At 35.1% G+C, this 15,073-nt stretch overlaps 1 protein-coding gene across 1 annotated transcript in view; it reads left to right on the top strand.

The window, feature by feature from the left end:
• Nucleotides 1–15,073, top strand: part of RAB1A (RAB1A, member RAS oncogene family) — a 27,835-nt gene continuing 12,762 nt past the window's right edge. The window contains exons 1-2 of the mRNA XM_017673293.3: nt 1–240; nt 14,867–14,939. Coding sequence (XP_017528782.1) covers nt 218–240; nt 14,867–14,939 — 96 coding nt within the window. The 5' untranslated portion in view covers nt 1–217. The remainder of the gene's footprint in view (nt 241–14,866; nt 14,940–15,073) is intronic.

Below are 15,073 nucleotides of genomic sequence, written 5' to 3' on the forward strand. Positions count from 1 at the left end.
ATTTCCTGGTTCGCCGGCGGCCATTTTGGGTGGAAGCGATAACTGAGTGGCGGCGGCTGCTGATTGTGTTCTAAGGGGACGAAGTGGGGGAAGACGTTTGCTCTCCCGGAGCAGCCTATCTCATTCCTGTCCTTCGATTACCCGTGGCGCGGAGAGTCAGGGCGGCGGCTGCAGCAAGGGCGGCGGTGGTGGCGGCGGCGGCGGCAGCTGCAGTGACATGTCCAGCATGAATCCCGAATAGTGAGTGCAGGAGGGCACCAGTCGGCTGGGTCGGTGGGTCAGCTTGGGATAGCTTAAATGGGGCTAGAGAGCTGGGGCGTAGGGGCCCTCGACCGGGCTGAGGGGCGGGTGATGGGGCCGGAAGAGGCTGGCGGCCGTGAGTCGGGCCCCATTGTCTGACGGCGGAGCGGGGGACGGGCCGGAGGGGTGAGTCGCCTGGGCCTGGACCTGGTCAGGATGGAGGGCCTGAGTGTCCGGCCGGTGCGAACGGACAGTCTGCCGAGGGGGGTGGGGTGTTTGGGAGACGGTGGTGGGGCGGTGGAAAGGGTTCGCTGCCTTTGGAGGTAGTGACTTTTGAAGGAAGACTTGTTCCTAAGGGGAGGGGATTAGGTAGGAGAGCTCTCCTAGAGGGCACTGTCAAACCCTGCCTGCGCCCGCACTCTGCGGAGCTGTCAGCATCGTCTGGGTGGAAACCAGCTTTACTTGTAAATTTTGAGCTTGTTGGCTTCTCCTTCCATCCTCCCGGCCAGGTTGCAGGTAATATGGATGCTTTCCAGGACTCCATGGGATTGAGGATAATGAGTACATGCTGAGAAGGGATTTAAAAATTTTAGTTCTCTTTTTAGTTATTTCTTGGAGCTCTTTAAGAACTTACGGAGCCCACTGGCTTCTTTGAAAACGTGGGCATTTGTGACAATTTTTTTTAAGAGGACGCTAAAGTCATTTTGTCTTGTGTAGGTCAAGAAAAAAAGCTAAGACGTAGGGACATTTTTCTGATAATACCAAATTAAAGGAACACTGCTGTCAAGTTGAAAGAAACGAATGGGCCCTACGATAGATCTGTAGGTTTGGGATTACCTAATGAATGCTCGAAGATAGGGAATGAGATTCCATGATGTGTCATGAAAAGTTAATGCATTTTTTTTTTACTTACTCAGGAAGTCACCACAGCATGTGTGACATACCTGGCACCTTCCTGGGAACTGGTGTTCACTTTTCTTGGGAAAACTTTGTTGGCCTTTCCTTAATGTCACTTAAAAAAATCCTCCTACAGTTTATGTATGTAGGTTAGTGAATAATTGGAGGAGACTGAATTGGTGTTCCTTTTCAGTGTCAGTTAATTTGCAGAAGAGTGGGAATTTTTTTTTAAGCAAAATTCTGTACTTATCCTAAAGTTTATTTACTGCTTTGGTCAATTACTGCTAAACATTTCCCCTAGAAGGTCCACCCATCAGTTTAGCTGACTGTCATGTGTGTGTCACATGGCTCTTGCAAAATACATTGACTTCAAGTTTTGTAATACTGTGGTTTGATGCTGAAATGTCACCTTTTTGTTCTAAACAGAAGCCACAGTATTAAAATTTCACATACTTAAGAGAGGTTGAGGGTAGTTTTCTAATAGTGCCATATTTACCATGTTGGCAGGCTTTTTTTGTTTGTTTTTCAAGGACTTCAAGGACAAAGTTCATTTTGCATAAATAGAACTGCAGAATTGAACTTAAGGTCTCTAATATAGCAGTTTTTGTGGCAACAATAAAGTGGATTTGCCACTTCATGGAAATTTGTAAACCTCTTTCTGTTCAGGGACTTTCTTATATTTGCTACATATATTTAGTACTATATAAATAGATCTTGAAGATTGGTTGAACAGAACCTGACAAATTATTTAGTCTATGAATTTGTTTCTCCTTTTGTAAAATAGGATAGTAGGAGTCAATTTTCCTGTCAGGGTAGTTGTGAGGTTCAAGTGTATGTAAAAGAACACCAAGAGCCCTCTAGGTGGTGGATATCATCTAAGGCATTCCAGAAGTGGTAGGATTTAGGAATATAATTGTTACCTTCAAGTAGTTTGTACGTGACCCTATAATGGAATATAGAAAATAGAAAATTGTATATCTATCAAATACCAGTAGACATAGCAAGTTTCAGATGGGCAGGCAGACTGGATTGGAGCAACAAGATTTCAGAGGAGGATGGAGTGGTGTGGTTGGCTAGTTGGGTTCAGGAAGACTTTATAGAAAAAGAAACTTGTAAGAGAATTAATTACTAGATTTGGAGAAGCAAGGAGGGTTTTTCAAGGGGGAAAAAGGAAGAGGAATGGCTAATAAATGGCAAGGATAGTAATTCTTAAATAAATATAATGCCAAACAATTTTTTTTTTGAGGACTCTAGGTTAATAACTTCAGCAGAAATAATTTTTGTATTTTTCATTAAGTATGCTGGTACTGTGTCTAGTAAAATAATCTAGGACTTCGGGAAAACCTTAGAAAAGCATTAGTGAAAATTACTTGAGGTGAGTGAAGGTGCTGAGTATTCTATTAGGGAAGGTCACCAGGGCAATCAGCAAGCAGATTTTTACCAATCTGACTTAAGCAGTGTCTTTTTTTTGTCTTTAATGAAGTTTGTCTATCATAATGGTAATTAGCGAAAAACTGAAAAATAGAAAAAAGAAGGAAAAGTTCTTAGGAGTTTCATCACCCAAATAAAAGTCCATTTGCTTTAACACCTTGTTCTAAACCTTAAAATCTTGTTTTTTCTTGAGTTAAAACTTTTAATGGGTGAATGCCTTTCATTATTCCATGATGTTGTCTTAATAGTTAACATTTATAGCCACTTACTGTATGCCAGATACAATATATATGTGTATTACAGCATACATATTATATGCTAACATGAAAGAATAGTATACTAGCTAATGTTTACAAGTACATCCCAAATATTTATTTAGTCTTATCATCTACTAATATATCTTCTTCCTTTTAGAAACTTAAAAAGTTTTCATTGGTACTGCTGAATTTGGTAATGAAAATGGGTTCTTGACAAAATAAAAGATTTGGTTCTCTCAGAAAGAACAGGATTTTACATTTAAATTAGTTGACATAGGATTACCTGTTGGTAGCTTTATTACTGAACACTTGTGCTTTACAATCTTAAATTGTAAGCTTCTGGTTTGGAAGTGAGGAGAATAAGAAATAGTGTGTATCAATCAGTGATTACATTTTAAGCTGTCCTGTTGATTACTTTAAATGTTATTTGGCTGATCTAGGACAAATGACAACCCAGGATTATCTTTATGGTACAGTAATGGCAGACTTGTTTGAATTTTAAGTACAAACAAAAAGCAACAGGAAGTGGAATCTAAAAGGTGGGTGGAAAGGATCGAACCTTTTTTTTTTTTTCGTGTAGATCTGAAGAAAGAATTTGATTTTCTGGGCTAGGTGGTAAAGGAGGCAGTGATTATTTCATCACATGAGTTAAGAAATACTTACCATTATTCTCATACCAGAAAGTTTAGCTTCTAGTGGATTTTTTAGTGTCAAGTAAATCATTTTGGCCGCTTCATTTATAAGGAATGTGTTAAGAATAAAGTATGTATACTTATGAATATACTAATTAACTATAGTAGGAAGAACTATAGTAGTCTACTTGGATCAATTATAGTTCTTTACTGCAGAAAAATTTTATAGTAATTACCCTGTTTTTAGCTTTTTTTTTTCTTCTTTTAATGTTATGGCTCCAGAATGATGTTTGAGATCATGGTGCAAGATTTAGTCAGTGTTTCAAACTTTGCCCTACTGTCATGGTTGACTCAAGGAACATTTGCCCTTTTTTTTTTCTTTTGTCAGCACTGTACTTTGAATAAAACTTTCTTAATACTTTAAGGGTTTGAAAGTGAAAGAAGTTACTTAGTTTGGTTAACTGTCAGACATTATTTCATCATTAAGTAGGTCATTACTGGCTTTCATGTAATTTTAGTTAGAATTTTTTTTTACTAGAAAAGTACCAGAAATCAAAAGTAATATTTTCTTTTTGTTGGTTGTCTTGATGACTTTTTTTGGTGGTGTTGGTAGTGGTTTGAAAAATTCAGAACAGTTTAAAGAAGAAAAGTAACCAGAATTCCACTAACCAGAATATGAGTTAATGTTTGTAGAAAATCAACATACATAATTCTTTGGGTAATGTGTTTGCGTTAGCTATATAGAATCTCTACAAAATAAATCTTGAGAATTTGTGTGGAGTGGATGATCTTTTTTGTAGGGTCATTTAAAAAAACTGCAATTTCGCACTTTAAAGTTTCCTCTTCATCATAGTTCTTTTAAAATGAGGGATATTGACAGTTTCTTATATATTGCAGCAAATTTTGTTTTGTTTTTTTTAAATCTTTTAAAGATGGAAGAGCTTCAGAATCAAGAATTCTCTTGCCAAATCTTTAACTAGCTTTTAAAGAGAATTTTGCTTTCTGAGTATTTTATTTCTTTGATATTTCAGTCCTTTTTATTCTGGAATCAATTTTAGTAATTTACCTGTGCGCTAATAACATTTTATTATAGTCTTGTCCTATTAGCATTCCTTTGGCTGTGTCTGTGTTTTTTTCTTCTTGGCAGCTTTTGACGTACATATATGATAGTTTTACTATTTGCAGTTGTAATAATTTTGTCTCAATAATCAAGTGTAGCTTCCTTTTGCTAATGTTATCTACTCTTGTCTCTTAATACATGAAAATGTTTAGGGTTAAATAAAATGCTTTTTGTGATTTTGAGATTTTTAAAGATTTGTTTAAAAAACTGTTTTATGATGAAGAAAAATAAAAAATGGGTGTAGGAGGCCAGTAAATGACATATTTTAGACATGTACCTCATCAGCTTTTTACCACTCTATCTGACTATCTGAACTACATTTTGGAGTTTTAGGAAGAAAGTTATGCAAAATGCTCTTTTTTTTTTTTCTCACGTGGAGTGGGGTGTGATGAGACTGTTCTACTGTTTTCCTGTAGAAGGTGGGACTGAGATTGCTGCTTTGATGTCTGGAATAGAATTAGGGAAGACTACCTAGGTCTTGGCTTTTCTTTGGAACTACCTTGTGAGTATTTTGTATTATAAAAGGTAATGGTGGAATGATATTTGGCAGGAAAAAAAAGTCCCAATGCCCTAAGGAGCAAGAGAACAAGTATTGGTTTGTTGACTGAAACGTGAAGAAATAGGGTACAAAAAATTAGGAAGTGAAGTTTTTCTTGGTACTTTTGTGACTGGTTGACTCGGTCAGAACACCCTGCTTTTATTAAATCCAAGGTTGTAATAAGTTTCTGTTAAGTTTTACTCTGTTCTTTGTAGATTCCTAATTCTGATAGGTAGTGTTACATGTATGAGCCTTTGCTCATGGGGGATCACTCTTTGGAAACATCATTTGAAAATAATAATAGCTACTATTTAATGAGTGCATACTTTTATGTGCCAGCCAGTCGACTAGGGTCTTAAAGCAGGGCATATTATGCAGTTTGCACCTCAAAATAGTGAGCATTACAAATGAAATTAAATAAATTATGTAATTAAAGTTTTCCAAGGACAATGATGAACTTGACTTGCCTTATGTATTTCCTGTAAGTAACAATAGTACGTGGGTGGAATTATTTTTTTGTCCTTTCCACTCTGCCTATGGATATTTTCCAGTAACTTGATTTAGGACAGTACTCTTAACCCATTTATGGTCCTGTATCTCAGGAGCATTTGATGAGCCCTGTGGACTGCTCCGGTGTGCATACATGCTCAGCATTTTGTACAAGTTGCAGGCTGCTCATACTTCCTGGGCCTATTCATGAACTGCAAGTTAAGACTGTCTGATTTAAAATTAAAAACAGAAATGAGAATGTTTACTACCCCTCTTTAAATGTAGAAACCCGAGTAGACAGTTTAATTTTAAATCTGGTCTTCTGAACTAATTTGTTTTACAATGTGAGATCTGTTTGGGCATGGCTTTACTTCAGTGACCTATTCTGCACCTCTCTTCGTTTTTTAAAATGTTTACTTACCTGTTTCTCATTAAGTTACTGATACATGAAATGTTTCCAAGTGCCTTGAAAGAAAGGCACACTAAGTTCACAGAATATCAGTGTTCACATTCAGAACAATAGGTCATCTCTGTAGTGTCTTTACTACATTAAAATCCATATGGATGTAGTTAGGATAAATGCCTAGCCAAGTATAATAGTAGTCTTTCTTAAGTGGATTAGATGGAATTTAGAAAAATTGTTGAATAGCTAGATTTACAAAAGGACATTTGAAGCAACTTTGTGAAATATATACTGTGGATAATTACTTAGTGCTTTTTACTTGTACATTGGTGGCTAGCACCAGTCCTCATGAAGAGCAGTTGCATTCATCAGTTACTAAAGTTGATAAAGTCTGAACTCTAAAATTTACCACATTTTTTTGAGCTGAGCTAATTTCTTCTTTACTAACCAAATGTTGAGTTAATTTAAGCGGTAAATGACGTTTCTTTATATTTTGTCAGGTCCTGTGTGCTACTTCATAGATGATTTGATTCATTCTCATAGATTTTATATGTATGACTTAGCATATTTACTGACAGTTTTATCAACTGAGTATATAAAATACAGAGGGAATGTGGTGTGATAAAAAGAACATAACATTTGGAGTTGTGAACTCCAAGTTTAAGTTCAGACTGCCACTAACCTTATACAATTCAGTTATTCTTTTTGAGCCTGTTTTTTTATCGATAAAATGTGATTAGTACCACCTCCGTTCTGAGTCTCAAGAAGAAACTACTGTGCTGTGCAAAAGTTATTTGACTTCCGTATTCTAGAAGGGAATGTTCATATATGTGTAAATGGCAGGTGGTTTCAGTTTTAAAGCTTTTCGCATACATATAATCATCACACATTTATCTCTGTCCTTGTCTACCTTATCAGTTTTTTCCAATACAGACTTTTAAAAATCTTCCAGGGGATGTATGTGTATAAATACACACATGGCTAATTTCATGTTTGAAGAAGCTTGTTGAAGAAAACAGCCAGCCCTTTCTTGCTCTGTCATCAGAGTATGCTAGGAATCGGGTTGTTTTGATTTTAGTTTTTAATTATGAAATGTGAACTCATCTCCCTGGTGCTTACAATTAGTTAAAAAGATGACTCAGTCTCAATATAATCACTATATCAGTATTAGCACAAATTAAATCTTAGATAATTTTAAAGAATAGGATGGCAGGACAGACAGTGCAGAAAGAGAGGGGGCTTATGTTTTCTGCTACTAACAGAAAGTTTCAGTTAAGTTTGATGTAGCTGGAGAGGAATACTGCGCTGAGGACTCTTGAACCCTTGGTGCTAGCCCTGGGATGGGGTCAACACTAATAATATGAGTTCCCACCACCAGCCAGATTTTATGTATGTACATTGTTTCCCTCAATCCTTTGGAGAAATAGTGTCCTACTTTTTACAGATGAGGAAACAGAGGCAGAGAATAGTTAAAGGGCTTGCATAAGGGCATCCAGAGTAAGCAGCAGAATTGGAATTTTAACTCAAGGGCCTGGGATTTCACAGTGCACATATGCTGTTTCCAATTCACTATGTGTGGTTAACTTACAGAGAATTTAACATTGAAGCCAGTAAATTAGGCAACTAACATTTTCTTCCCCTTACTGAGTACACACACTTGGAGAGTGTGATAGCAATAGCATGTTACTTGCATTGGGACATTTTAAATTACCTACTAATATAGTAGCTTTTCCAAACTATTTGTATACTGAATGTTCAAGAGAATTCAGAGATTTGAAATTGCTTAAAGGTATTTCTGTAGCTATGGTTTACAAAACAAAACACAGCAGAAATGTTGATAGAAAATATGCAGATCTAAAATTAGCACAAGGTCAGAATTTTGGTACAAAGAGTTAAAATAATTTAACATATATTAAGACTTTAAATATAGTTTTCCTTTATTCCCCAAGAATTTGGATTGAGTTTTTTGGCCTACAGTTTTGGTTTAAGTGAAAAAACTGGATTACCTGCTATTCCCAAATTGGAACTTACTCTAGTCTTTTTTACTCTAGTCTAATTTACAATGACACTTCATATTGAGTAGTCTGTGGAGTCTACTTTCTCCACTCTTATGTTTGATATCTATATGTGAGTGTGTAGGTAAATGACTTATTCTAAGTCTATGTATCCAAAATCTATCATTGTGCCTTTTACAAAGCTTGTACTAAGAGATCAGAGGACATTTTAATTTTGCATTTTTAATGAAGCCTCTTCCGTTGTGAGATACAGCTAAAGAATATCATTGGCCACTCTTGATTAACGTTTTGGGCAAAATACTAGGGAAGAAAATGGATGGGGACAGTGGCACATTAAAAGGACACAGTAGCCCACCTGTAAGTTCTCTCAATGGCTAAAATACCAGTTGAGCCACAAACGTAAACCACAGTGCATTGGGTAATAACCCAAAGAATAACAGTATCTGTGAGTCCATAAAATGGTACAAATAATTAAATATAACTAAATGGGAGAGAAGAGACATATGCAGGAGGATCCCAAATAATATTATGTAGAAGGAATGAGAAATTGAAAATCACTAATAGATCATGGCAGTAATAACTGCTGTAGGCGTGGTCCACTGATGAATGATGAAATTAGCAGGCGAATCTTGGAGAAGTAGGGCATTTACATGACCTCAAATATATCCCCCCAAATATTTATTTATTACTGTGGTAATTTTAACATATGCCCACAAAGTTTTTGAGTGCTCCTCCCTCTACAAGATGGAGCTTAATTCCACTCCCTTGAGTGAGGGCTCTTAATGACTGGTTTCTGATAGATGAGGAAAGGGAAAAATAGTAACTGACAGATACCACCTTAACTAGTTGGTCATGGTGAACAGCATCAGTAGTGTCATACTGCTATCAAGATGTAAGCAGTAAGAGTGCTTCAACTCTTTGGTATTTTCCCCAAAGTCCAGAGCCCCAGTCCAGTCATGAGAAAATACAGACAAATGCAAAGTGACGGTCTACAAAATACCTAATAGTACTCTTCAAAAGTGTCACGATCATGAAAAACAAGGAAAGACTGAGAGACTCACAGACTGAATGAGGCTAGCATGATATAATCACTAAATACAACATGGTATCCTAGGTTAAATCCTGGAACAGAAAAAGGACATTAATGGAAATGTTAGAGAAACTGGAATAAAAGTCTGTAGTTCAGTTAATAATGTGCCAGTGTTAATTTCTTACTTTGATAAATGTACCATGGTTTGTAAGATGTTACTATTAGGGAAAGCTAAGTGAAAGGTATACAGGACTTCTCTGTACTATTTTTACAACTTTTCTGAAAATCTATTTCAAAATAAAAATGTTTAAAAAAACTATGAAGGCATTAGTGAAATGGGTACAAACAATGTTTGAAAAGCTAGTTTCTGATACTTTTGAAACATGAAAGACATACTTGTGCCTTCTATGAATAATACCGGAGTCTGTAAAATAAAACCTTAGGTGAAAGCTGCTTTTGAGCACAAGTATTTTTATTATTAGAGAAAATTATTTTGAACTGCTTGAATTTATAGTACCATGAGCAGGCATTATAATTTAAAGAGATAATTCAATGAGAAAGCTAAGACAGTTAAAGATTGACATAGATTAAGGGTGGAAGAAAAGGGGTGGATTCAAAGAAACAGGCTTTTTAATGACTGGATGGTACAGCTTCAAAAATAATAAACAAATGAAAACTTACTTTTGCTGTTAAGTTTCTCCTGTGAGTCCACTCAAGGTCCACTTCAGCAATTTTGGAGATTCTCTGTTTCCATCATTTATGATCTGAACATTATTGATACGTATGCCATTTTTGTATGTAAGCACTAACATTTTCTGTACCTTCAAAAAGTCACCTTTGTGAGAGCATGAAACAACATTCTAAAAGTTATTACTAAGATAGATTTTGGGTTCAAAATTTGAATTAGGTAAATACTTTCCTTTTCATGAAGTTACCAAATTGCATATATAAAATATGAAGTAAGGGATGAATCTTCTTGTTTCTCAGTCTGAAATGCTACTGGGAATTCTAATATCTCAAAAGACTATTATGTGCAATGATGTTATATGAAAAGATTGTAGAACATTTTGTTTAGTATAACCCATTTTTGTTTTTAAAAATGCACACACAAATATTTTGGGGGAAAATGGACACTAATCAGATGTAGGATTATAATTAATTAATATTTTTTCTTTATACTTTTTTAACAATCTATTGTAAGCTTGTATTACCTTTATAAACAGAAGAAAGAAATGTTATTTGAGGGGAAGAAAAAATTTTAATCCAAGGATTTATTCAATGACTTAACACCCTTGTGAATTTGTTCAGCACACCCATCATAACACAAATAATTTCTAGCAGGTACAGTAAGTCAAGGTTCTAAGCAGATAGCATCAGCACATTCTCTATACAGCCACAAGTATATGAAGTCAACTTTTTGTACTAATGAGAATACTCATTTTTTCTTCTTTTATAAAATAGAATTTGGATTATCAGACATGTTCACATGTCAGTGAATATTTTACAAGAAAAACATGACTAACATTATTACAACTTTCAACATTTCATCCTCTGGAAATACATACCAAGAAAAGACAAAAGCATAATAGTGGAGAACTATAATGTATAGTTGTTTTTAATCCTAACAGTACCTGCCAAATACAAATGTCATAATGTCAGCTGTAATATACCTTAGAAAAGACCCATTTTAAGAAGTTCATTGGAAAGTAAATTTGTTCTTTTTCATTTGGAACAAATTCACTTGCATAATAGGAATCGTGTTATTTTACCTTTATATAAATGTCATACTTGAAAACAGACAAACTAAGTTCACATCAAATTTAAAACAAAGTCATGATTATGGTATGATATAATGACCAAATAAACTTTAATTCACTATTAAACTACATACTGTTAGCCTTTGGGGTATGAGTAATGGAATGATTAATGAAAGCTTGGACTGCAATAATTGTGTCTGATACCACCTTTTTCTTCACTCACTTTAAGTATGCCTCACAGGACACAATTCAAAGCTGACTTTCAGGCTGGAGAAAAGAAGTAAGGACTTTTTAGTTACTTCATGTTAAGGTATTGTTTGAATTTTATAAAGCACATACTATTTCTGTGATTAGATTTTTAAAACCCACCACTAAGGACAAAAGCAGTCTATTAGTCAAAATAAGCGAAGTAATCAAATGTCAAGAATTTGAGAGGGTTTAAGTCTTTTCTCCAAATTTAAAGAAATAGCCAAGCAGTTAAAAAAAACTCCGCATAATTGACCACTAACATGACCTTTTATTTGGTATTTAGAGACAATACATTAATTTTCCAGGTTCCATTCTAGCTGTTTAGAAAAGTGCTCCAAAAATTAAAAGCTCAAGTTAGAATTCTGAAGACACAGGAACTCTAGTGGTGCTGAAGGAAGTGACAAGTCATACAAGAGAACAAAAGAGTAGATGTCCCACAACCTTTGTAATACATGTTTGCTGAAAAACAAGCCAGTGTCCTCTACCTCTTTACCTTTCAAAGCCTGCATGGGTTTTAGAGCCAGTAAGACCTGTACTGCATTTGAATCCAGATGAATATTAGCTATAAGATCTTCAGGCAAGATGCTCACCACCATGAGCCTCAATTTCCTCATCCGTAAATAGGTTCTCTTAGCACCCTCTACACCCAGTTAGGCTTCTTGTTAGGATTAGAAATAATGCCTCTTAAAATCTCTAGCACAGGGTCTGGCACATTATAGGAGCATAGTAAGTGGCAGTTATTATTAATATGTCATTGTAAATTAGACATGAAAAAGACTAGAAGTCCTGATTTGGGAACTGGATAGGATTTACTAGAATAATCTAATTTAGGAGAGGGGATTACAATTGTGACACTATAGATTTCTGGACTAGCATAATGCAGTCTTTTCACTTAAACCAAAATTGTATTGTAGGCTGAAAACTCAATCCACATTCTTGGGGAATAAAGGAAGAATATATTTGAAGTCTTACTGTTTTTGACTCTGTACCAAAATTCTGACCTTGTGCTTTCTAATTTTAGATCTGCTATTTTCTATCAACATTGTTGCTGTGTTCTGTTCTATAAATTATAGTTACAAAAATATCTTTACACAAAAATCTCTGGACTCTTGAATATTCACTGCAATAATAGTTTAGAAATAAGCTACTACAGTAGTAGGTAATTTAAAATGTCCCAATGCCAGTAACATGCTATTGGTCACACTCTCCAGATGTGTGTATTCAATAAGGGGAAGAAGTTTATGAGTTTGATTTTGTTTGCCATTCTCCATATTGCTTGTCATGTTAGTAAAGCTGATGGTTTGGGAGAGAACAAAATAGTTGTCTTTTGCAATGATAATTTCCTTATAGACAAGAGTGTTCAACTCTTCCTATTATTTATGATGGCAGTGAACTTTAAATTATTGGGAACTTATAAATTAATGTTTTTAAATAATGCTGTTTTACCCAAAGAAAATAGAATCACTAACCTGAAAAAACAGAAGCACTCCTGTTTGAAAAGCAGCATTATTTACAATAGTCAAAATATGGAAACAATGTGTGAATACCCATAGAGAGATGATTAGATATGCTACATATGTACAGTGGACTATTACCCTGCCATAAAAAAAAGAATGAAATCTTGCCATTTGCAACAACATGAGTGGACCTAGAGGGTATTATGCTAAGTGAAATAAGTCAGACAGAGAAAGACAAATACCATGTGACTTCACCTATATGTGGAGTCTAGAAAACAGAACAGATGAACAAAAAACTTAAATAGACTCATAAAAACAGAACAGTATGGTGGTTGCTGTAGGGTCGGGAGTGGGGAATGGTTGAAATAGGCGAAGGGGCAAAAAGAAGAATGTTTGATACCTTGATCTGAGTAATGGATGCATGAATATATACATGTCAGAATTCATCAAGCCATACAGTAAGATTTGTACATTTTATTGTATGTACCTCAATATAAATAAAAAAGGAAAACTAAATAATTCCATGTGGAAAATTTTTAAAGAATGTGGTTGTTGAAAAAGTGGATTTTTAAGAAAATTGACTAATTTCGTGAAACTGTAATATAATTTGTAACACAATTAAGAAGTATTCATGTTTTTTCCAGACTTAGGTTACTCTGAAATAGAGTTTATCTTTTAATATAATGAATGCTGTATCAGGCATCATCTGTGGCCCAGTGCTGTCCGTTATTATAACAGGGCCTAGTACAGCTGATTCAGGCCGTACTTATTGAGTGTTTACTTGATGCCTGGCACTGTGCTCAGGGAGATTTGTAAATTCAGGGCATCTGTTATGTTGAAATTTCTGTTAAAAACTTTGTAATCAGTTGTGTGATTATTCTTGCTGAGGAAAAGTACTTAATATACTCATTGCCAGTGTTCAATGTTCAGCATTCTTAATTTATCTGGACCAATTAAGGAGGAGCTATCAGTAGTACTAACGTGAGTCAGCAACTCTACTGCCTAATAAAATTTTTTTGGTATTTAGGTATCATTAAGGGTACATTTTTGTAAGCATTATCTCTCTCCTGCCTGTTCAGGATCTCAAACTGCAAAAGATGCTACTCAGTATGCTTCAGTCGCCTTCTTAGTGACTTGTTTAAAAGTTTCTTATTTCCTTCTCTACCTTTATTTTGCTGCTGACTGGTACACTTTATTTATTTTTCTAATTCTTTCCTTCAGATAAAATTAGGGACAATAAGTGTACTATGGTAACTATAGTATAACTATGGTAACTTGGTAAGACCAAAAGGATATGTTTTAAATGATACAGGATACATATCACCATGTAAATCCAGGTCAACAAGTAAGTGAATATTCACAAAGGTAATCACATCTAAAAGTTTTACATCTTGCTTACTTGTAAATGATAATTGTAATAAAAATTCAAGTTGTGAATGTAATTTGGGATTCACCCAGGTATGATTTCCTTAGAACTAAATTACAACAAAATTGAAAATCACATGTATCTTCTTTAAAAAAAATCTGTAAATTCTGGAGTTTTTGTCTTTTTGAAATTGTTTAACAATATATAGAATTGGTCAGAGTGAGAAAGGATCTATGAGGGATTCCCTTAGAGACTGTGGGCAGTCTGTTGTCCTCAGGTCCAAGGAGTCCCTGAGGATGGTTTTTGAGTGGCCTGGCAGTGGTAAATGTAAATAAACAGAGCCTAGCTTCCAGTGTTTTCTGACGAATGCTTTAATACTTATTAGAATGTTTGGTAAAGTTGTGCAGTTGCATAAAGAGCCTTTGACTTTACCACATACCTAGTTTAAATTCGTATAATACAGGCTTTCAGAAGTTAAGAGTTAAATGATTTTTTTTTATCTTATAAGAGCTCTTGAGAATTGCAGGTGGATGCCAGGAAAGGATCATAAAAGCCCCTTTATTGGTGGATCACTATGAAATCATTATTTTATCTTAGAATTTGAAGGAGAGATTCATGTTTCATTGGCAGTGCAATGGAAAGTTAACTCCCTTACTCTAATACTGCAGAGGAGTGGGATTTATCTAGTGTAAAGACACTTCTGTCTCCAAGGATGCACATTACTTAGGTTTCTCTTCATTTTTACCTTCAGTGATACAGTGGAAGTCACTGTGTCATTGCCTATCCTGTACATAATTCTGTCATGTTAAGTGATTGACCAAAGGGCTTCTGCATGTTTGCAGTTTTAGCTTGTATTAAGCTGTTCATAGATTTTTTAGGAGCTGTAGTCCTTCTCAATGAGCTGTTACTCTTGGGTGTATTTTTGTTATAGAACTTACAATGCAGTATGCTTTTTACTAATGTGATGTTCTTTTTCTTTTTGCAGTGATTATTTATTCAAGTTACTTCTGATTGGTGACTCTGGGGTTGGAAAGTCTTGCCTCCTCCTTAGGTTTGCAGTAAGTTGAAACTGAAATGACTTTAAAGAAATTAATGCTGTTTTCTAGGTAGACAAAGAATTAAACAATTTTATTCTGATTAATTCCTCTGTAATTTATATATTTAAAGCCTCCAAGTATACATCCCTAGTGAT

Source organism: Manis javanica, chromosome 1 (genome assembly GCF_040802235.1).
Source record: "Manis javanica isolate MJ-LG chromosome 1, MJ_LKY, whole genome shotgun sequence".
NCBI classification, from domain to species: Eukaryota; Metazoa; Chordata; class Mammalia; order Pholidota; family Manidae; genus Manis; species Manis javanica.